This window comes from Merops nubicus, unplaced genomic scaffold (assembly GCF_000691845.1).
Source record: "Merops nubicus isolate BGI_N331 unplaced genomic scaffold, ASM69184v1 scaffold8138, whole genome shotgun sequence".
Classification (NCBI taxonomy): Eukaryota; Metazoa; Chordata; class Aves; order Coraciiformes; family Meropidae; genus Merops; species Merops nubicus.
Window position 1 is genome coordinate 75,438 of NW_008627718.1, and position 23,634 is coordinate 99,071.

General features: G+C 41.4%; 1 protein-coding gene across 1 annotated transcript in view; it reads left to right on the top strand.

Annotated features, from left to right (window-relative positions):
* UNC5D (unc-5 homolog D (C. elegans)) overlaps window positions 1–23,634 on the top strand; it is a gene marked incomplete at its 5' end in the record, with an annotated part of 57,527 nt that overhangs the window by 19,250 nt on the left and 14,643 nt on the right. Inside the window, 6 exons of the mRNA XM_008946424.1 lie at window positions 7,908–8,088; window positions 8,906–9,073; window positions 10,343–10,507; window positions 15,056–15,088; window positions 19,674–19,859; window positions 21,813–22,190. Coding sequence (XP_008944672.1) covers window positions 7,908–8,088; window positions 8,906–9,073; window positions 10,343–10,507; window positions 15,056–15,088; window positions 19,674–19,859; window positions 21,813–22,190 — 1,111 coding nt within the window. The remainder of the gene's footprint in view (window positions 1–7,907; window positions 8,089–8,905; window positions 9,074–10,342; window positions 10,508–15,055; window positions 15,089–19,673; window positions 19,860–21,812; window positions 22,191–23,634) is intronic.

Sequence of the window (23,634 nt, forward strand, 5' to 3'; positions counted from 1 at the left end):
TTTGACTTGTTCTAAGTAAATCAGTACACCCAGGAGGTACTGAGGTCATGAAAAAGAAATGCTGGAGCAAACTACTTCTGAAATAGATTGCTAAAATGGGGGGGAGAGGGGAGGGAAGTGAGATAACTTTGTAGTTCTCCTGAATAGATAAATCCTTTTTATAAAGACATGTGCTTTGGGGCTTTTCTTTTTTTGATGTACTGTTTTGCAGTGCTATATATTTTTCTGGTACTATTTTCAGAAATGTTCTTAATTTTGAATGCTTGAACATGAAAGGGTAAGTTCTAAGACTTTATCATTATGTTTATAATTATAAATAATAAAGGTAATTGTGTGAAAGAATCCTACAAGGATTTGGAAGCCTTGCTGTGGTGTACTGGAGTGCACCACAGCTTTATCAATGCTGGAGGCTTTCTCAATGCCAGCAGGAGGAATGGCTCGTGGGGTTATCTACCAGTGCTGTGCTAGTGCCCACAGGTCTTGTTTGGCTTTTCTGTCCTGGAGTCCTGAAGGTTAGATCTTCACCAGGTTTGGCAATCTTCTTCTGATACTTGTAACTTCATAATACAACAAACCTGCTGCATTTCGGTCTGCGATCAGAAAAATCTTTTTTAATCGTGAGCAGTGTTACAAAGCAGCAGGTTGGGAATCTGATGCTCAGTTGTATTTAGTGTGGATCTAGGGGCACAGCACAAACGTTGCACATCTATTAACTAACAATTCTGTTTCATTAAATAGAGACAGAGTTTGAATTTAAATACTTTCTCTGATGTGTAGAAAAAGATGATTCTTTAAAGCATCTAAGGATGTTTCTATTACAAATATCTTACATTTTTTAAATTATATCTGAAGGTGACTAACAAAAAAGAGCATCAGTAAGGTATTAATGGTCCACCATAACTCTTGAGCACACTAAGAGCCTTGTTTGTTGTGATGCAGAGAGCAGAGCAGGCAGCTGCAGTTTTCAAAGACATGGGCCTTTCCTCTGTGTTTTGTTGAGAGCAGCAGGCATGGGCAGGGACACTGCTGGGTTTTTGCAGAGCCATGCAGCAATGTTTAATCAGAAGCAGTTAGAAATGGAAGAGAAGAGATCTCTTTATTTGCACTCTTTGTTTTCAATTACTGTAAGCTTCCTGGGATGATTTTCTTATCTCCAACAATTTGGTATAAATGTCATGCTGCCTATCAGGATGCCATGTTAGCAAAACACTGTAAACAAAATTTCCAATAACCTTATCTAAAACTGTTTTTTCAGTGTCAGCTGCACTTATAATTACATTTGAAATGTCTGTGCATTGGAAACCAAACCAAACAAAACCTCACTAGTGTGGCACCACAAACTCTACACAAACTCTACCCCCGAGCCTCTAGTGCTCTGTTTCTCTCCAGCATGCACTGCACACTGTTAGACCCTCACCTGTGGATTGCTGCGTGTCCTCAGACTCTGAGCTGTTTGGAAAAGGAAGAGCTCTGGATGAGTCTCATCTGCTCGCTGATGTTGCTGAGCTTTATAGTCCAGGGACTAGGATTTGAGTTTCAACTAGATCATTTCTTTCTGCTTACCATTAAACAACTGAAGTCGAGTCATCTGTGTGCACTGCCCCCCTGGAAAACTGGCCCACAGAATAACCTGCGGGTTTATCACTGCTGAGTCATTCATGGATTTTTATGGAGATAAAAGGCAGTATTTCAATTAATGGCAGACACATATTCCTCCAAAAATAGGAATAAAAATAAACTTACGTGGGGGTCTGATGATACCTTTAACAGTCAGACAATGTACCATTAGCAATGGCATATTCACACAGTACCTTTGTAACAGTGTTTTAAAATAGCCTCTGAGTCAACTCCTTGCCCACCTTGAGCATTTTAAATTGAGATACACGTACAGGCTGTCACCTTTCCTATTAGACTTATTCAAAAGGATATTTTAACTTCATTTTGACTCACCTCCTCCCATGTTAACCTTTATTCCCCTCCTCTGGATTTTTCAGCAATATGAATTTTTGGTAGTGAATTTAAAGCAGACAAACAAGAACTCTCCCTTCGCTGGCACCTGGGTGTAGCTCAGTGCTGTGATAGATGAGTGCCATGAGTGAGTATTGTCCCTTGTCACCAGAGGTTTGTGTGGCAAACACACCACTGCACGCCACAGATGTGAAATGATAAGAAAGAAAATGTGCATTAGCAGCATCCAGTACTTGAGTTTTCAGAGCATCCCTCCTGCAACAGCCACGTGCATCTCCTCCAAGTGAGGTCCCTGAGCTGCTTTCCGCCGTACAGCCAACAACAGCCCAGGCTGATGTATGAGTTAGTGTGTCAGATTTGTGTAATGAGATTATGTATTCAAACTAATGAAGGCCAGAACAGCGTGACAGCGCCGTGATTAAACCATCCAGTAACAGTATTCCTCAGTGGATGGATTTTTAAAATGCAGCAGGTAGAGCTGACCTGCTTCTCATGTGTTGCTGGCGAAGGGCTCCTGGCGAGGCAGATTAATGTTTTTTGATAGTGTTGATAAAATAAATATGTGATCATGAAGGCAGATATGAATGGTTTGTATCTAGCAAACTGGCCTTTGTTTTTTATTAATCTCCCACGATGATTTATGCTGATAGAGGCTTCTCCTACTTGTTTGAGTCCTGGGGTAGAAAGCAAAATAAAACAGTAAAAAAAACACACTGCCATCTTCCTGCATCCCTGTAATTGGAGCAGCTGCCCTGCCCCTCATCCCTTCAAACTGGAACATCAAGGAAGATTTCTCCAGCTTAGACACACTTGAATTTTTAGAAACATGAGCTTCATGCTAGATCTAAAGGGAACTGAAAGGAACGAATATTGCTCTCTTCCACTGAACATTACAGGTCACTGAAAAAGCCATTTTTAATAAGGCTTGTAATGATTGGGGAATGTGAGACATAAGTCAGTGATAAGATAGAACTTTCTCTAGCCGGAGGCCTGAGCTGTTTAGTATGGAGGGAATATTCATAAATGCCAAAGTTAGCCTGGCAAAACCATCTCCCTAGGTGTGAGTGTGGAGAGTGCCAGATATACCTGCTGTTCATCATGATGGGGAGGAGTATCTAGTGCAAATATTTTCTATTAAAGAAACTTTTTCTCTAGAAGAGAAATCTTCTTAAAACGCGTTTTCTTCTCCAGTTGAAGAAAAGCTTTCATCTAGAATTCAGATATTCTGAGTTATAGAAGTTCTTAGCCTTTTTCTTCCTTCTTTTTAAACCATAGAATCTTAGAATGTTTGGGTTGGAAGGGACCTCCAAAGGTCATCTAATCCAACCCCCCTGCTATAAGCAGGGACATCTCCAACTAGATCAAGCTACTCGGAGCCTTTTTCTTTTTAAGATTTTTTCTTTTTAAAGAAGAAAAGAGCCTTTTTCTTTTTAAGCCTTTTTCTTTTTAAGAGCCATTTCTTTTTAAATGCAAAGTTAGGTTCTAGATGGGAAAATAAAAGTATTGCCTAATTCTTTTGGATAAGTAACAGTGTTCTTTTTGTTCTTGGGGAGCCAAGAGCTCAAGCAGAGATACCTTCTATCTTATATCTATTGAATTAATTATGTGCCTTCATGGGCAACAGCAAAAAGTGGTAATGCAATCAATTTCCAGATGACGTTCACGGTTCTGCAGTTGTCATTACAGCAGTATAAGAAGAGTTAAGAGCCAAAGAGACGTCTCTAAGAGACCTATTCTAATGTCTTTTTGGAATTTTGGATAGCTTGGTTCTGGCAGGTTAAAATTTAATGTGCAAACTTTATTCCTCTCTGTTGAAAGTCATGGAGGACAATTGTTTAATTAAGAAAGAGATGATGGATATGACAGACAGGTATTATGGACAAAGGGCATAGATGCAAAAATGAACCTACATTCCAGATTATTTCTTGTTACAGTTTGCAGTCTATATTTGTTCTAAATTAATGTCTAACCAGGTGCAGCCACAGGTCACAGAAATATTTACTATCCTCGTCACTTGCAAACTTTGGTCACACTCCTTATATGCTACTTCTAGTTTTGTCTGGTTCACAAAAAGAAAGTCTCTGAAGAATAAAAATAATAAACAGTGGTATTGGCTTCAAAGGAAGGTTATGGAATTGTTTACGAACGTCTCTTTCTGGGAGAGAAAATATTTAAAATCTGTAGGTTGACTGTGCTGTAAGGGACATTTTTGCTGTCCTGTGTTGGGTGTTGACCTTTCCCATCTGAAAATCCTGAAGCGTTCATCTTGCTTCAAGAAAGCAATTGGTTCTCTCTTCAAGAGAAGCTGACATTCTAACTATATTATCTTTGATATATATGTACTCTGGTTATTGACCATAGGAGAAAGTCAGATGTTGTATTTAAAGGGCAGGATAGTGTAATCTAAAAGCAGGAGTACCTGGGTCTTTTGTCTTCTGACCTACAAAATTATCATGTATGCTCACATTGTATTGTTCCTGTTGGGTATTAAATCTCTTTATAGTCCCAAACAAGACATGCTAGAAAGAGTAGGAAATTCAGTCATGGGCAGCCAGCTCTCGGGGTGTTTAAATTAGATTGAGCAACTGATGAAGAGCTCTTAGTGCCTCACATCATTTGAGGCCCGTAACTGAGATCTGACCTGCTCTTACCTTCAAGGTTTAAATAATACGTTGGCTGTTAAAACCAAACAAGCAAAAGAGTGATTTCTGTCAGCACAAGTAAGAACATTCTTTAGTCTCACAGGAGGTTTGGCAGCCGTGTAGCTCCCCTCTCAGGTTTGCCAGAGGAGGAGTCCTGCGTAGCCGGAGGGTTATCTCAGCTCTTCTCCCAGGGCTGCCCTGGCGGTGTCTGCAGGAAGGCCTGGCACAGAGCCTGGCAAAGGGAGTCAAAATGCTCCCAGTGGTATTGCCACCAGCCTCAAAAGCAGCTGAGATTTGTGGGCATAACGCTCACTGTGTGAGCTGGAACAAGCTCTACCTGAAGGAAAAAGAGTTTGCTAATTCCCATCATAATCTACCTGGGATATGGTATATTTAATTGATTTTTACTTTGATAATGCAGTAAGCTGGTCTTTTATAATTGCTTTCTGTAATTGGAACAAATTTATGATTATGCTAATTCATCTGCAACCACCCAATATGTAGTAGCTGAATTAATCCATATCTGCCCCTGCATTTCTTCTGTAGATCATTACGTGATTAGCCTTTGTTAGAAACTGATGGGGGTATCTTAATTCTAAGCAGATTCAATTTCAAGGGAAAACAATCTGTTATCTTTGTATAAAGTTATGGCATTTTATAGCAGTTTTATGTCTAGTTCAAGATAGATAGAAACATTTAAGACCTTCAGGCAGACTAATTCTTGAAAGAAATGTATTTTACTGTGTTAGAAGGAACTGTATGACCTCCACTGACAAAGAGGTGAGGGAAGTTGAAAGGTGAAGAGTTTGGAGTCTGCTCTTGAGGCATGGCCGGTTGGCAGTCCAGAACACCCTGCCTTGTTCCAGTGTGGAGACATTGTAGGTTTCTTTGTTGCCTTTGTTGTGATTGTTTTGTGTGTATTTGTGTGCGTGCTGAATTTTTCCGAAGGCTGCATCACTGCAAGTAACGACAACCTTTTGTGATCACAAGTCCTTGTTTATTCTATTAGTTCATCCCTTAGTTCTCCATCTTTGAGAGCATCCATCTGCTGAGGCAAAGGCAGTGAATGAGTTTGTGTAAGTCTGTTTTTTCTTCAAGGGAGGAGGAGGCTGGAATTAGAGGTGAGCATTCGCAGTGTCATCCAGCCTCCAGATAAGAAGCACAAGGCAGCGTGTGCCCTCCCTCACCAATCATCTCTTCATCATCCATCTCTCAACACTTCCATGTTTATGTTCTGTCTGTTTAATGTTCTCCCTTCATCGTGATCATCATTCTTTTAAATGTTTTGCTTTAATGTAAATGTTTCTAACTCGCCAAGCCTTGTGGTCCTAGACTCAGTGAGCAGAGGGTCAGTGTCCTCCCTCCTGGGGCGGGGCTGGTGTGACAGGGGTGAGGACCTTGAACCCTCCCACCCTTACCTCACACCTGCCAAAGCCCCTGACCTGAGCAGAGGCAAAATGCAAAATTTATAAATATGCTTGGGGAATACTGAACTCTAGTAATACTAGACATGTTTGTCATTGCACTGCACATAAAGTGAGTTTAATTCTGACTGCAACCATTGAATATCTGTCACTTGATTTATGCTAGTGCTGCTGTTCCATAATTTAAATTGCATTCCTAGTTTCTTTGCTGAAAACCCCGCTGATAATTAGTATTAAAGCTAACTGCAGAAGGGAAAGTGAATACTAAATGGGTTACTTGATGGTTCCTTGTCTTGCTCAGGCCAAAGGAAAATGGAATACATTCAGAGATATTACTAAGGGAAGGGTTTGGGGTTGCTGGATTTAGTAACTTTGCTGTTAGTGCCCCTGAGCTGTGCCCGGCCATCTGCAGCAATACAGTGTCAGCTTTGGTGGTGACGTGGTGTCTTTGTGACCATTGAGGAGAAGAGGACATAGAGCTAAAGTCTCTTAACTACTTTCAGTATGGAATGTATACTGTACTTTATGCTCAGGTAGTGCTTCTTTTGAGAGAATGGTAAAATAATTTTGTTTCATTCCATAGTCCCCATGCAGGTCACAGGGCCCCAGACCCCCGTTCGTCTCCCAGCTGACGGCTGTGGTGTCGGGATGTGAGAAGCTGTGGATGTGTCAGTCACACGCCTCCTGTCCCCAGCTAACCAAAACGACGGGTGCTACTGGAAGGGGAACCTGCTGTCTGGCATGCAATCTAATTGGTTTTGATGGTCAGCCTTTGCAGATTTGTTTATAAACTGGAAAATCTACAAATTGCAGGCCATCTGCGCAGAACAGCGTGCTAATGAATGCCTGTAGCTAGCAAATCCATAAGCTCATTACCACAAAGTTCCAAGTCCTTCCACAAGTTCCTAAATGAGGTTATTCATCTGAACTGAGATGGGAAGGGTATTTGACTTCAGGGTACAGCCATACCTCCTTCAGGTCTAGAAAAGCTATTAAGATAACTCACATTTATTCAGTCTTTAAACAGAATGTTGATTTTGCTTCTGTTTTTAATTTTTCACTTCTATAACAGCAGCTTACCATGCCTTCACTGCTTTTCTTTTAATGTGTCAGGTAAAGAAAAGCCTTGCAGATAATTCCTGGGTCTACTCAGAGATATGTAGGTTGGTGAACTAGGGGAAGATGTACTGAAATATATTATACAGCATTTCACACGATCTGTGTACCTTGACAACAAAAACTAATAGTCTCTGGTTTAAGAATGTTTATGCAAATTAGGAATCTGTTATGGTGACTTAGATCCTTCACTGTTTGTGGTGCCAAGCAATCCCATCCTTTTGTCTCTTTCTCTCTCTCAAAAAAAGTGGAATTAATAAAACTTATGTGTCATCCCAATCTGTTATGAAGCTGAACTGATCATTGTCCAATTGTGTGAACATGTCGAGCCCTGTATATCAAAAGTAGTAATTTTTAGTATTTCTTATTCTCTTTCAGTTGACATTTTCTTCCATTTTCTTTGAATAGAAATTAGCCTTTCTAAGTTACTAGCCCATATGCCTTCCTCTGAGGGTTAGAAGAAAAAAATCCAAATGAGGTGGCAATCACTGACTTTCACTTGGACTGCTAATCTCCACTGGTCACGTTCCCCTTCCTGCTCAAGTCAAAGGAAATATCTCCCTGTTAGATCAGTGAGGTTGTTAGCCCAAGGCATCAAGTGCCTTTGTTTGGCTTTATTCTTGCAGATTTCCTGCCTCCATCTTTTCTTTTCCTACTTCCCGTTCTCTGCTCCGAGTGCCTTTGTTTGGCTTTATTTTTGCAGATTTCCTGCTTCCATCTTTTCCTACTTCCCGTTCTCTGCTCCATCCTTCTCTAGGTGGAATGGCTGAAGAATGAGGAGCCCATAGATTCCAACCTGGATGAGAACATTGACACCAGGGCAGACCACAACCTCATCATTCGCCAGGCACGTCTCTCTGACTCTGGGAACTACACCTGCATGGCTGCCAACATCGTTGCCAAGAGAAGGAGCATGTCTGCCACTGTTGTGGTGTACGGTCAGTGGAATTTCAGACAAACCTGGATGTGTGTGCTGCTATTGCTGCAGTACTTCACATTTTTAACATACAGCTGGTTCTAAATCAAGGGGCCGACCCTCCTGTTGTGATGAACTTCAGTTCTGTTGCTGAAGGCTGAGATCATGTCTGCTCTTAGAGTGATTAGAATTATGGGGGTTTTGTTTGTGAAGGATTCCCAGCAGTTCTGTCAATAATAACAATCTTTAAAAAGGATTTTTTTTAAAAAAAGATCCAATTATAAACTAAACCACATAAATAAGCCTTGTCTGTATCAGGAAGCCCTGAAGGATGTGCCTAAGGAGGTACATAAAGGGCTGCCTGAACTGGACCTGCAGTGGCCAAGCACTAACTAGGGAGTTGTTACACAGCAGAGGCCAGAACAGACCCATGGCTTTGTTACCATCCTCTGTGGCTCTCCATGTTTATTACTCCATGTAACATTGCACTGGTGGAGGCAGAGCACTCCTAAATCACCTGTTTTAAAGTAAGTCTTGTTTCTGATTTAAGCAAATCACATTTTATGGGAATTGAGGTTCCTGCTTCTACCTCCCTCCCAGACTCTATCAGTCACTGCACTTCTCAGGACATGGCTCTTCCAAAACAAACATCTGTGTTCCTTGACACCATGGACTTTTAATTGGGCACCAGTAGGTAGGAATGCTCCTACTTCAGCTTGGAATTCACCTGCAGAATGTAAATCCAAAATTCTGCCTTTGAATGAAATTGACTGATGATCAGAGTTGGCTGGATGTCCCTCAGTGTGCCTCCTGCAGCCTCAGGCGTGTGTGTTTTGCAGTCAATGGAGGCTGGTCGTCGTGGACGGAGTGGTCCAGCTGCAACGCGCGGTGTGGCCGGGGCTGGCAGAAGAGATCCCGGACCTGCACCAACCCCGCCCCGCTCAACGGAGGGGCCTTCTGTGAGGGGATGTCCGTGCAGAAGATCACCTGCACTTCTCTCTGTCCTGGTGAGCTGTGCACAGTCTACTCGGGAGTAGCTTTGGGTGTCCCATTTAGGGGAGAGCTCTTTCAGTCTGAAATTCCAGGTGGACAGCAGTGCTTTGAAGAGCCTGTGAGGGCCAGAAAAGAAATTGGAAATACTTAAATTTTTGGCTAGAGTACAGCTCAGAGCCTCCTGTAGGGCCTGAGCAGCAGTCACAGCACCTGTGGCCTGTCCATGCTTTAACTGACACTGGAGCTAACTAAATACTCCAAACAACGTAGCAACTGGTAAAGATGAGAAATTGTATGAGTGGGTGTGGGTGTAAGGAAAGGGGAAGTGATGTCAGTAATGCTAGAAAGAGAAACACAGGAACCTAAACTGAGAACTTCACCTAGAAGTATTATTTAGCTTGCAAAGGTTTCTGTGAAGTACATTAACCTCCTGAAATCAAGCTTAAGCTACACGTGGAGCATGGTGTTACATGCCCAGACACTGTCCTCATTTACCCACCCGTAACCTCCCTTTCCTGAGTTTGGAGCTGGTGTTTCACACAGAACAGCTGAAGACAGTTAGCAGGGTTGTGCATCTGTACATTTGAACAGTCTGTGTCTGCCTGTGATCACAGTGTAACTTGTCTGGATTCTGGCAAATCTCTCTTCTAGCTTTTATGAGTTTTTAGATAAAACATGTCCTGAACTGGGATTTAAAGAATATTATTTATATATGTCTTTGTGTACATCTGACTGTTCTTCAATCTGATTTATGCATGAAAAAGCAAGGGAACAGTAGGAACCCTTCCCATTTGGGACAGGGCCAGAGACAGCTATAAATCAGTCAGCAAAGCAACATATTGATCTGCTGTCTTGCTCAGGGCATTAGCCAGAAGCCTCCAAGGCCAGCCGTGCTCTTTTTGGAAATGTCAGCATTTGTAGATGTGCAGCCTCTCTACATCAGCCTGTTTTCAGGCAGAATTTGTATTGAAGCATTAGGAGCTAATAGCCAGGTGGCAGAGGAACTGTCTCCTCCTGCAGTTCTCCTTGGCTGCATTTGGGGAACATTACATCCCAGTACTGCTGTAAAGGCTTCCACAGTGCACACTTCAGGTGGTACATTCTAATGGTGGGTTTTATCTTCATACCTGATAAAACTATATTTATTTCTCCTGAGAATTACACCTTGTTTTACTTGCTGTGACCTGAGGGGAGAGATGAAACAAGTATCGTTGGCAGGACCTCTTAACTGCACCAGTTTGGGGTGCCGTGCTGATGCTTCTCTGTTCTTGCTGCCCGTGCAGTGGATGGCAGCTGGGAGGAGTGGAGCGAGTGGTCTGTGTGCAGCCCAGCCTGTGAGCAGCTGAGGGTCCGGGAGTGCATCTCACCCCCCCCCAGGAACGGGGGCAAGTCCTGCGAGGGGCTGGGCCAGGAGTCAGAGAACTGCACCGATGGGCTCTGCATTCAAGGTGAGTTACAGCTGGCACGGAGCTGGATTGAGAGGTAGGGCCTAAAATGCCTATTGTAATCCAGGTAATGTGGCAAATCTTCCACACGCCCCTGTCAGTAGAACTCTTCTGTCTGAAATATTACTGTGAGAAAATGGACTGTTTTCAGGGGATTGCATATGTGCAGTTTGAAACCCATGGTGGTTTCTGAGTCACTGGATTTGCACAGCACACGCATCACCCATGGGCTGCCAGTTAATTCTAAAGATCCAGATGAAGGCTTTTTGCAGTGTGTAGTTATGAGTGCCTGGTACAACATCCTTCCCAGAACAGACTACTTGGCCTTCTACCTTTCTCTTGCAAATAAACGGACAAAGCACCATCACAAATCCTCTTGGTGCAAGAGCTATTTCAGGACTAAGTTTACTCTATTGCTTTTAACACAGAAGTTAAAAGTAAATCTACTCTACGGTGAGTTCCCTGTGAAAGGATTTGCCCTTCGTAAGTCTCTGGAAAGCATCTAGCATTTGGTAGTTGCTACTATCAATAAACAACCAGGAGCCAAGAAACCCACCCCACAGCTGTAGAGATGCAGAACACGCCTGGGCAGCTGCAGAGTCTTCAAACAAAGAAGGAATTCACAAGTTTATTCCTACACGGAATCCTGCTCCCTATCCCTGAACTGATACTGTCACCTCAGCCCTTTCTAGCAGTGGGGTGGCAGCTGCAGGGGTAATCCGGATTGCTAGTGCTGAAAGGTGTAAACTGAAATAACTCTTTTTCTTTATATAAATAGTCCTCGTTCTCTGCTTCTGTGGTGCTGCAGTACTCTCCCCTCTTGCTATTTGTCTTCAACTACTTCAAGTTTCAAGGCAGACAAGTTTCGGTGTTTAAAAGGACATAAATGACATGTAGATATTTTTTCTTCTCTATGTTTAAAAAATAACAACTAGGGAGAATTTGTGAGTGCTGCAATTCATCCAGCTTTTGAGGACCAATGTGGTGATCACATGGTATTTTCTGAGGTCTTTCTCCTTCCTATAAATTAAATGAATGCCCTTCCCTGCAGATGGCTTGATAAATCCAGACTCCATTCATGGGTGCAGATTAGCATATCCATTGGCAGACTGTTGGAAGGATGCACTGAAAGGGGGTGAAAAGATGCAGCTGAGACCTGCATAATTCTCACTGTTCATGACAGTCATGGGTTGACTTCTGTCTAGTTGGCTCCTTCTATAGTTTTCACCAGAGTTAATAAAAGGTGGCATTATTCAGGTCACTTCTTCCAAGAAAAGCCTTAACAGCACTGCAGGGTGGTAAAGATTCCATGTCCTACCTCGAGAATTACATCCATTCATGTCGTGTGGTTGTGTGTCAGCCCTGTGAGCCATCATCCATGCTGCACTGAGGCGTTAGAGGTGGAGGAACAAGCATGGGATCATGCTTGCTTTGGTGGCCTGAAAGGAGCAGGTGGGCTGGGGAGGAGCTGTGGTTTTAAGGAGCTGTGATACGTGTTTTACGTGGTGGCGATGGCTTCATCCCAGGGGAATGACTGACAGCCCTCCAGTCCTGGCAGCACGGCTGGGTCCAGGGGTGGACTGGGCCCCTGCACACTGTGCTGTCAACACCCAGGACTTTTGTTGGTGTATCACACAGGCTTTTGTTGGTGGCTTCTCCAGCTGTTAGTGTCCCTTTCTTGGCCCCTCTCTCTGAGGAGCTCATCCAGACATGTCTGCAGGCAGGTTTTAGAGTGTCCCTGTGGCACATCATGAGCAGAACTTCCCTGGAGCTGGGTGACTGAAGCACTCAGAGGCAGCCAAAGGCTCGTGACAGAAAAGCTGCTCCTGTCTGGAAATGAGCAGAGCCCAGGTCAGCTCAGGCCTCTGCTCTCTCTGGCCCAGAGAAGCTTGGGTTTCCTCCTAGTGCTGACGGTGGTACCAGGGGGTGTGTGGGTTTGGAGGGCTCAATTTCCATGTGTGTGCACAGAGAATGAAGTTTTCGGTGCCTCTTGTTCTTTCATCTTGGCCTGTGATACTATTGCTCCTTCATGGGTCATGCTATAGGTATATACTAGCACCAAATTATTTTTAGGACTGTAATTGCTTTCTCAGCTAATAGGAATTGATGCAATTACCCTATTTTTAAAAAATATTTTTCCTCTGTTCATCTTCCAATATGTGCCTTTTCTGCTCTGCTTTGCATCCCATGGGGAATCATGGAGGAAGTGCAGTCCTGTGCTACTGAACAGCAATCTCCTGGAGGTTATTTATCAGCTCAGCTTGTTAACTTGGCTCCTTTTGTGAGGCAAAAATAGAAATGAAACATTTCTTTGGTTAACAAATAAGAATGTAACGGAAAGTAAGGGTGAGAATGTAAGATGCCAGGAGACCATACCCTTGTTCTAACCTAGCAGAAAACACACTTAGCATGAATTTTCAAATCTGGAATCAGTAAATGAAATGGTGATAAAAGAGGTTCTGGTCTCAGGTTCTTTATTCAGTCCCCGACAGGAGATGGTGGGAACACCACAGAGACAACAAGACCCTCTCCTTCTGAGGAAAATCCTTTTTCTCACTTCAGTTTTTGATTTTCTACATGGATCCAGATAGTCCAGTCCTTAAACGAGTTACAACTGGAAGTGCTTTTCTTTCAGGGAATTTAATTCCTTCTAGGACTTGTAACAATTGAATCAATATAAACTTATATGAAGCAGAAAGGCAGACTTATTTTGAGCTTTGATCTATATGAAAGATTGCCAGACCTGCCAAGCTGGGAGAAAACCAGAGATGGGCTCAATCTGAATGCAAAGATCCCTTTCTCTCAAGATCATCCTAATAACTTACTAGTTTCTTGCATGTTTGTTCTTGGTGTTGTTTATTCCTTCCCAGTATTCTCAGTAGTACACTTTTCCATGGTGGATTTCTCTCTGTCATGAAGAGGTGAAAGCTTTTTCTTTGTGTAATAAAAGTGAGGGTTTTGTAGAGGTTTTTTGTTTTATCTATTTGCTTTAAAGTTATTTTTTATAACTTCAAAAGCTATTGATTTCTTTTCCCAGTGCCCCAAAAGAAACAAACAAGTAGGCCATAAGCAGATGAACTACAAACATGTTTTTACTAATGCATCATAAATCACAAATAATTTTGTTTTCCATTTTTCAACCAGCCATGATACTGAATATTGCCAAGAGGCTTCTGGGTCGAGCAATCTCACCAGTTTATATGGCAAACACATTTCAATTCCCTTGCAGTTTTCTGTAGATAGCAGTGTATGTCAGCAGCATGAAAATGTTTGTTGCCATTGCAAAGCTCCAGTCTGACACTATTCGTTTTGTGTTTACATACATAATTCCCTAGCAAAAATAAAAACAACCTCAAGAAGGGGAAAATCCCCACACTGAGCTTTCTAGCAAAGCCAAAATCCAAGAATCTTTTGGGTTAACTATTATCAAACTGATCATTTTCACCAACAGTAAAATAATAGAGGGGCCTCATAATCCCTGTGGTTACATTATCACATAGCAAAACGTGAAGCTCAACATCTTGGACCTTGATGTGGTTTCCATTGGGATTAACATTTCCCAGCATAGATCCCAGGATCTGTGCCCATAACCCACCCCTGGAGGTACCCGTGTCCAGAAAGCACAGAAAGAAAGTCCAAAAGACACACAGAAAGAAATCCAAAAGAGAAATCAGGGAACAGCTCAAAGGCAATTACCTTGCAACACAAAGCACCCACAATGTGGTTAAAGTCTTAGTTCCTTAAGGATTTATGTCCTGCATTTTATTCCATCTATTTGATGAGTCTAATTCTGCTGAACTGCTGGCCTCTGTCAGATTTTATAGAAATAAGTGTTTTCTTGGTTTCTTCAGACAACCTTTCAGCAAAAGGTATTGGACTAGTTGCTTGAGTTAGGCAGCCTGCCCCAGAAACCTCTTTCCTAAGGATTACTTTTTCAGGTATTAGGTTTGAAGGGTGACTCAAATGCTTATTACAAGGGAGACAGAGAAGCCTCATTTTTGAGGCTGCACTATTGTATCACAGATTTTAGAGCATATTTGCCTGTGTATGGTACTACATTGCTTCTGTATGTTCTTCATATACACATATAGATGTCATTATCGGTGTATATTTAGATACATAATTGTGAATATATTGTACATGTTTGTTTTATAGATTACTTTTTTAAATGCCCATCATTAACCTCTCAAACATACAAAGAAACAATTAAGTCTTAACTGACTTCCTTTGCCAAGTGATCTGCTTCAAAGTATTGAACTTCCTTATTGCTGATTTGTATAATAGTCTAAAAGCATCCAGTACAGCTAACAAATACTTGAATTAACCAAGTGAGAAATTACTGCAAAGAAACATCCTGAAAGAGAGTTAGGGGAAAAAAAAAAAAAGAAGATAAAAATATGGACAACATAAAATATTCATATTGTCAGCAAACAAGAAGAAAATGTTTCATTTATAGAGCTAGGCAGAAGCGATATAGGAAATAGATATGCTCCATGTCAATTTATTAAGTGCAACTTTCTCTCTTTCTCTTTCTTTCTCTCTCTCTCTCAGATAAAAAACCTCTTCATGAAATAAAATCCCAAAGTAAGTTATTTTTTTTCTCTTGTAAATATGATTTTTCTCATCTTCTCTGCCATTCTGTTTTATTTGTTTAGGAGCTAAATAAAACTGAAGGTTATATGAAAGGCTTTCACATCTGCTGAAAGCGTCTGAGCAACTTTGTGATCACAGGTTTTAGGCTGAACCTACACAAGTGACCATCCTTCAGTAGTTTGTAGCTGGGAGCCCTTTCTGCAGGCGTGCTCCGCTTGAGAGTGATCTCTTGAGGACTTGTAATTAGAATAAAAAAGAAATTAATCTAGGAGTTGGGCTTTCTTGGCTCAAATCTGGCTGCAGTGCTGGCTCTGTCTGGTCCTGGGCAGGTCCCGTTATCGACAGGGGTCGTACCCCCCACCCTGGGCAGAGCGTGGGGGCACCACTGGCACACTGCACTGGGGGCTGCCCCCCTGCCCTCTGTGTTCCTTAGGCTTGGATTGATTTCGGGGGAAATTTAGGTTAGAGCCACACATTTGGAGTGAACTGACTAACTGAAAGTTTTTGTTAAAATAAAGAAAACAAACACACGCCACCACTTCATGAAAACCACGGTTGCCTTGAGGCCCATCTTCTTGAAAGCAAAGACATTGCTTATTTCTTTCATAAATCACACACAAATATTGAGAATTTTTGACTGCTTCATTTTCAAGAAAAAATTGTCTTTGGATTTTGACAAACATATTTATAAACACATTTTTGGCTTCTTTTGAAGGACTTAAGAATTCACCTGTGCTAAGAAGTAACACATGCAATTGTTTATATCTTCTTTGAAGACAAATTTTTCTATAATGTGTTACAAAATATGAAGGTGTTAAGTCTGAGTATTCCTCCAGGATACAGGGGATAAGGGTGATCAGATTATTTAGAATTTTATGGAACTTGGACCCTTAAATATTCCAGATGATTTAGGATGTCTTTCCAAGAAAGCTTGCATGAGAATATTGCTGCTTTACATTGCCAGTCCTTAAGTATTTCTAAGGCTACATGAATTTAGGTAGCTCAAAAATGTGCTGTGGTTGCCTTGGCTGCTTAAGCAATTTTAATTTTTCTTGTCTTTATCTCTCTGGAATCGTCTCCTAATTGGTCACGTACAGTTGGTCTGTGTCATAGTTTAGCTCAGGCAATTGATACGTTTTTGTTTGTTTATCTGCACAGTTCCCATTTAATTAGTGCATCTTGAAAGAGTAACAGTCAAATCGCTTTATTTTGTGATGTATTAAAAAAGTAACTTAAATGGAATTGATTTTAGCATGTAAGATATGTCAGGGAGTTAAAGGGTTTCTTTATGGCTGTGGGGTTGGCTACAGCTTGTTGCTATTCAGGAAAACAGGAACTTGGTTGAAGACTGCATGAATCATCAGTGAGGCAAAATCAAAGTCAATTATGGAGATAATTGAGAAACAACCCCTTCTCCTAAATAACCTCCTACATGATTCTCTGACTGTTGATCCCTGTTCTTGAAGACTGGCTGTACAAAGAAATGGATGGCTGGTGGCTAAGGGGTACCAAAAGTGAGAGTGATGGAAAACGGGGAGGACAGGGACTGGACAAACCTTCCAAACCTCCCAGCAGACCCTGAGGGTCGGCAGGGGAAATGTCTGCCCCACACAGCTCCTGGAAAGCACTTATTGTAAATGAGATAATTTAATCAATTACATTTCCTAATGTACTAAACCAAATGTTTCATTTTCTGCTCCTGCACATCTTAAATTATCTTCAGGTGCTTTATGAAACTTAATCATAGTTAATAGAAACTTCATTACCATCAAATGTGCTTTCAATAAATGTTGTGTAACAGTGTCAGGAGGTGGAGTGAAATATAGGCTACAATTACCACAAACACGTAGCCTGTAACTTGAAGTGTATAGAAAGCGTGGTGCTTCCCAGAGTCCCTGCCTCCCCTGGGCTGGGAGGATGCAGTTCATTAAATAGTAATCAGTTGACTACAACTTTTTTTACTTTTTTTACTTTGTTTTTTCACTTCGTTTCCTTCTGGGAAAAAATAAAAGCGGAAAACTACCCTTTTCCCCACATTTCCCATGCTTTTCTTTTTTCTTTAATTTCTAGTCTCCCATAAAAGAAATTATCCATAAGAAAAGATAGAAAGGTGAAAAGATTAAAATTACTTTACAAAAGCAGTATTTCTTTAGCTAAAATTACCAATATCCTAAATGAAAATGAAAGTCCCCTTTCTTAAGCAGCTGTGATCCACAGGAACAATTCAAAGGAATACCCTGCCACTCTTGTTTTCCTCTTTTAAGATAAAGCTCTTTAAATATGGACTAAACTCTGAAAAATTCCTTTTCCTCTGAACTCTGTGTGCTAGTTACTTTGGGTTTGTGGGTGGTTTCTTCCCCTGCAATAGGATAGTAATGGGAGCACCTGAATAACTCTTCCAGGTCTCCTATGAAACAGAACAATGACCATAACTCATAATTCAATAATATAATTTATAGAAAAGTGTCAAATTCAAGTTCTATGGATAATTTCAAGTATTCACTGAAACCAGTATTATTCTCATCTGAAAAATTTTGCTTGAGTTAAACTGTTCTCATTGGCTAAAATTCTGTCCTTGCTCTCATCTTTATCCTGTGCACGACAGCCTTGTGCAGAACTCAAATGGTCTGTCATCTGCAGCTATTGAAAAGAAGCTGCTAAAGTATAAGTAAATTTAGAGTAATACACTGCAGTTACTCACAGGTGAGAACTTGAGGTGGTTTTATATCCTGCTTTTGATGGTACAAGATCAACTCCTATATTCTTTACCTGTTGCCATTATGGTGGCAGTAACTTTTTCCTGATAGGTTATCTCTGTGTGTTTCAGGCTTTATAAATTATTATCCTAAGGTAGAAGAGGTAATTCAAATTTTCAGCACTTTTTTATTTTAAAGTTATGAGCAAAATGGAAATATTAAAGATGCTTTGAGGTGAAATAAGAACCGGGTCACAGTGGTTCTCTAGAAAGGAAAACCATTTATTTGGGTGGAATGGGATGTTGGAATGTTGCATTTGGAGCTGCCTGGGAACAGCTGCAGAATGGGGATGGAAAGAGTGGTTTCTACAAAGGAGCCTTGGGCAAAGAGTTTCTTTGGCTTTCGATTCCCTGCCCATCTCCTGTGGGCTCCAGCCCCTGCTGCCCTGGCCACATCCTCAGCTGCCCTGCTGCCCATCTCATGGGGCACTGTGCTCCCCTGGGGCTCAGCTCCTGCCCTGCAGCTGCTGCTGCCTTCCCAGGGAGTTCAGCTGCTGGAATTGTTAGTGTCAGATGTGTGGTTTCCATAGGAAACTGGTGAGCCAAGAAGATGAGCAGTTGTGATGCTGCCCATAGGTACTCATTTCTTTCATCTCAATGGTCTGAAGTTTCATGCTGATTTTAAAAATTCAGCTAAAATGATATCATCTGACTTTGCAGAAAAACAGATGCACAACAGAAGCCTCCTCCCAAATACTAATTAAGTCATTTCAGTAATTGGCTATTTATTAAATGCTGAATTTAACTTCCTACATTATTTCTGTACATGGCAGTTTATTTACTGATGTTGAGTAGTCTGGATTTCCAAGTTATTCTTTGTCACTGTCACTTGTTATAAATAAATGCACTTTCTGTACCAAGCACTTCTCACTTGACAGCAGAGTCTCCCACAGCAGGGCAGCAGGTGATGTAGAAGGTGAATGCACGATTCTCTCTCCCTCTAAACTGGAGTTTGGCATTAAGGGAACTATCTAAGGACCCACTAAATGTACTTGCCAAGTAATGTAATTTCATGGTACGTGGTGCTAAATCCCAGAAGATCCAGAAGAGTGGGAGTGGATAATTCAATTACATAATATTGCAGGTTTCATTTGAATTCATTCTTTCAAAGCAATGAATTCATTTTCACTGCTGTAAAGTTTGAAGTCTTAGAAAAGTTAGTTATAAGCTTAATACATGGGTGCAATTGTAGCAAAGGTTCGTTTACCAACCTGTTTTTGAAGACTGAAGATGCCTGCAAGGAGTCCAAGAAGGTATGTGGGATCTCCTCAGCTGCTTTCTAAGCTAAGAGAGAAGGGACTGTTCTTTCTTATACTGAAGCTCCCACAGAAAGTAATGTGAGAGGAAGCAGATATCTTCACTAAGACATTTCAGAGGATTCAGGACCTCTTGGATTAGCTCCAGAAATCAAACCAAAAACTTCCATGTCCCTGGAAGCTAGCAATAGATGAGACTGGTGCTGGTACCTGCAGCAGGCAGCCTCAGCTGCAGTTGTTCATGTCCTCCCCTGAAGGGATGTGTCTCCATCCCCGGGGGGTCTCTGCTGGCCCCGTGTGCGGGTGAGGGGCAGCTGCTCAGGGGCAGGACTCTGCTGCTGGCCTCTCCCATTTAGAAACTGTGATGGCCACAGTGCAATCCCCTGAACAATGTCAGCTCACCCCTGTGGAGTGATGAATCCGGAGATTTGCTTTCAGAGGCTTGTTTCCAGTGTCCTGCTGCCATCTGCTCCACGTTCATGGCTCAGGCTTCACCTCCTGGCCACGTGGCCACGGACGTTCCTGTGGGCACTGCTGACTCCAGACCCACCTTGTCTCCTTCCAGATCTGGAGGCTGCCAGTGACATTGCCCTGTACTCGGGCCTGGGAGCAGCAGTCATTGCTGTGGCCGTGCTGGTGGTCGGCGTCACCCTCTACAGACGGAGTCAGAGTGAGTACGGCGTGGATGTGATTGATTCATCTGCTCTGACAGGAGGCTTCCAGACATTTAATTTTAAAACAGTCAGACAAGGTTAGTGTTGTGATTTCATTTTCTTCTCTCCAGAGCTCCTACTGCAAAGAGATACTGAGCTCATACTCAGTGGCTGGCTGTGGGAGGGCATTTCTAGCTCCCTGCTGAGCAGATGTTTTGGAAGCCAGCAAAGGGCAAGGAACAGGATCTGGTGGTTAGATCTGCCTCTTGCTGTCTCTCTCTGCTGCTGGCCCTCCATGGCAACTGGGACACATACATCATCTTTGTTGACCACACTCTTAAGTGCTCTAGAAATGCTGTCACTAGCTTCTACACTGACATCTGTGGCTTAGAAAAATCCCAAACGAACCAAAACAAGCTAACCAAAACAAAACAAGCCCAGAAAGCATGTCTGTAGTTCCTTTCTATTCAGTTATAAATCTTCTGTTTTCTTTATTCCAATAAAAGTGGAGGTTTTTATTGTTAATTTAAGAAACCAAACTTTTAAGTGTTTTTGTAAGCTGCTGTTAGCATGCAGACATGCACCTCCTGAGCTCTGTGGGGAATAAATGTGTGCAAACATGTATTAATTTTAAAAAAACCCACCAAATTCAGAAAGGCACCAATGCAATAAAATATGGAAGAAATATTTACTTGTACTAAGAGCAACACTCAGATGATCTCTGGAATATTATTTCCTTTGCACAGGATGGTGGGGAAGAATACAAACTGTGATTAAATGTTCAATTAAAGTAGTATGTTTATTTCTGTCCTGACATTCTAATATAGAGACTGGCCCTATTGTGGGTGGGTGGGTGGGTATGTTGGTGGGGTGTGAAAGTACCCCCATGTCTCTTTTCAGCAAAGTGAAATATGTTGCAGAGTTTGGGGTTTTGTTGTTGGGAGTGGTTTTGTGTGTGTGTGGTGTTGTTTTTACAGTTACTTTTATTTTCTGGGAGACAATTCTCATCAAGAATAAATTGAAAAAAAAATTGGAAAAAGGGCTTAGTAGACAAGGATGTGTGAAGGATATTTACTCATTCATGTAAAAATCCAAGCCTTTAATTAGAGTTGTAATTCTCAATGACTCTCTCAGTAACTTTTTCCTTTGTTGTTCAGTTTGCCATGAAAGTCTTGTTTTGAGTCTGGGGAATTGTTTGATTGACTTAATGTTTCACAAACATTAGTTCTGGACACTGAAAATATCTGACTGCCCCAGCTTCCCTTATGCCAGGATGCTGTTAGCTCAGTTCCAGTTACTTTGGGTTCTCTGGCTGCAAGTTTTCTAAATGTGCATTTGTGTGATCCACATTTTATTCTTTGGAGAAATGCCTTTAGCAACCCAACCTGCAATCCCTTAAAGTTATCAAACTGTCAGGGATGCAGTGCACAATTTCCAGAAAAGGATTTACTTTGGAAAACTTGTATGTACTAAAGACCAACCACCACCAACAACAACAAGAAACCCAATACAAAAACACAGTAAGAAGGATTCAGGCCTTAAATCTGTCTGTTCATTCTCTTTTTTTCAGAGTGTTTTCTGAGCTAAAATGTTCCTAAATGAATAACTGTGGTGTTTTTCCCTATATTACTTTTTGTCCCACTTTCTTTTCAGCCCTAGTTTCCCTCAGGCATGAAGCTATTGCTTTGTGTAAGTTCATGGAAAAGGTCTCCAGGATTATGTGTTTTCACCCAGTGGGTTTTAGTATAAAAAATAAAAGAAAGAAAGAAAGAAAAAATGCATACACACAAATGTGAATCCAAAGAAAAAAGAAGTTCTTTCTTGGATTCATGCACTCTGGAGTTGCCTGAAGTGTGGAAAATAAACCTGTCAAGTACCTGTTAGATCTGTTGCATCATTTCACCTGTTCTGTAACAACACATGACTTTTGAGCTCTGAGAGTATCAGGAAGGAAGAGCAAGTCAAAAAGGAGATGGTGGAGAGGTCAGAAAGATTTCTGAGTTAACATCTTGACAAAGGAACTAATGCCCTGATCTGCTTCGTTCTGCCAGGTAACTCCCTGCTGTTGAACTCCTCCATGCAGCCAGACCTGACAGTGAGCAGGACGTACAGTGGCCCCATCTGCCTGCAGGATCCCATGGACAAGGAGCTAATGACAGAGTCATCACTGTTCAACCCACTGTCTGACATCAAAGTCAAAGTCCAGAGTTCGTTCATGGTGTCCCTGGGGGTGACAGAGAGGGCTGAGTATCACGGGAAGGCACATTCTGGAACTTTTCCTCATGGGAATAACAGAGCCTTTGGTACAATACAGGCTAGAAACAAAGCTACATACATTCAGAACCTGGCTTCTATTTCAAAAACAAGTGAGCTGAAGACAACTGCTATTTTTGGACACCTGGGTGGCCGTTTAGTGGTTCCAAACACAGGTAGGGAGATCCTTTCTCATTAAAAGTATACAAAATAATTTTAGATTAAATTAATTTTGCCTGATGTAGAGTTCTGTAACTAATTTAAAAAAAAAAAAGAAAGAAAGAAAGAAAGAAAGAAAGAAAAAGAAAGAAAGAAAATGTAGGGGCTCCCTTAATGCAAATTTTGGGAAGTAGAGCATGTGCCTACACAGGGGATGACTGATCAGAAGAAAGCTTGGGATGAGTAGTCAAGAGGCATTATGCCTGTTTGAACTGTTATAAATTACTGCCTCCCTTGATGTCTTTAGCATGAAAGTCATATTAATCAAAGCTGTTGCTTACTTGGATCCTGATCCAGAAGAAGGGCTCCCCAGGAAGGAGGTCGATATTGGATCAGCATCTTATAGAATGGGTCATATTCAAAGCAGAACCTACACACATCAACATCTGACAGCATGAACACTGTCAGACTCCATTATGTTATTGAAGTCTGCAGCATATAACAAACAGATGTCTCTGGGGAACAGCTTCCAAGCTCAGTGAAGGCACTGGTGTGGTTTTGTTAGCATTTACTCCTAGCTTTATGGATTTTAATTTCCTTTACCTTAATAGCTTGACAGACTTCCATAGTGGAGCACTTCACAGGCAGCTGGTATTTCCAGGCTGGGCTGTGTACTGAAACATCGCAGCAGAGATGCTCAGTTGGCATTGCTTAAGAAATGGAGTTTGTTTTGTGACTTCAAAATTTTGTGACATGTGTTTCAGACATAAAACATGGTTTGTTAAATTGGCTGAAGACATACAGCACTAAATTAGAATCAAAGGATGTTAAAATCAGCCCTGCAGTATGTTGCCATACATCACTGTTCGCATCATGTTGGATAAAATTCCTTATGTTGGACACTTTAAAAATGGCAAAAGTAGCAGAAATAGCCAGATACAGCCACTGCTAGTTAAGATGATGTCTTCGAATCTCTGATGATCTTGATTCACTTTAATTTCCACTTTGTTTTCATCAGACTAGTGTGTCCAGGCTTATCTCTTAGTATCTAGTTGAAGTGAATGATTTAGAGCTTTACCCTTCAAGTTTCATAAAATGGGTACTTCAAAGGTTACCATAAAATATGTGATGTGTATTTAGAGAAGATTGGTAGCAGTATATAATTCAGGGATGCAATATTTAGTGTACAATCATGCAGTATTTAGTGTGCAGTCTTGCACAACACATGGAATAGATTCATTTTGTCACAGATTGTTCCAGTGTTCAGGAATGAATGCTACAAGGCAGAGGCACCAAGTTAGTTAAGTCATAAAAGAAGAACTCTCTTTATACTATGTATTTAGCTATTTTATGTAATTATAGTCACATCAGTTAGATTACTTAAATACATGTTTGGTACACTTGCAATTTATGTTCTTCCTATTTGTGTAAGATCAAATTTGCTGGCCAATTGTAAATGAG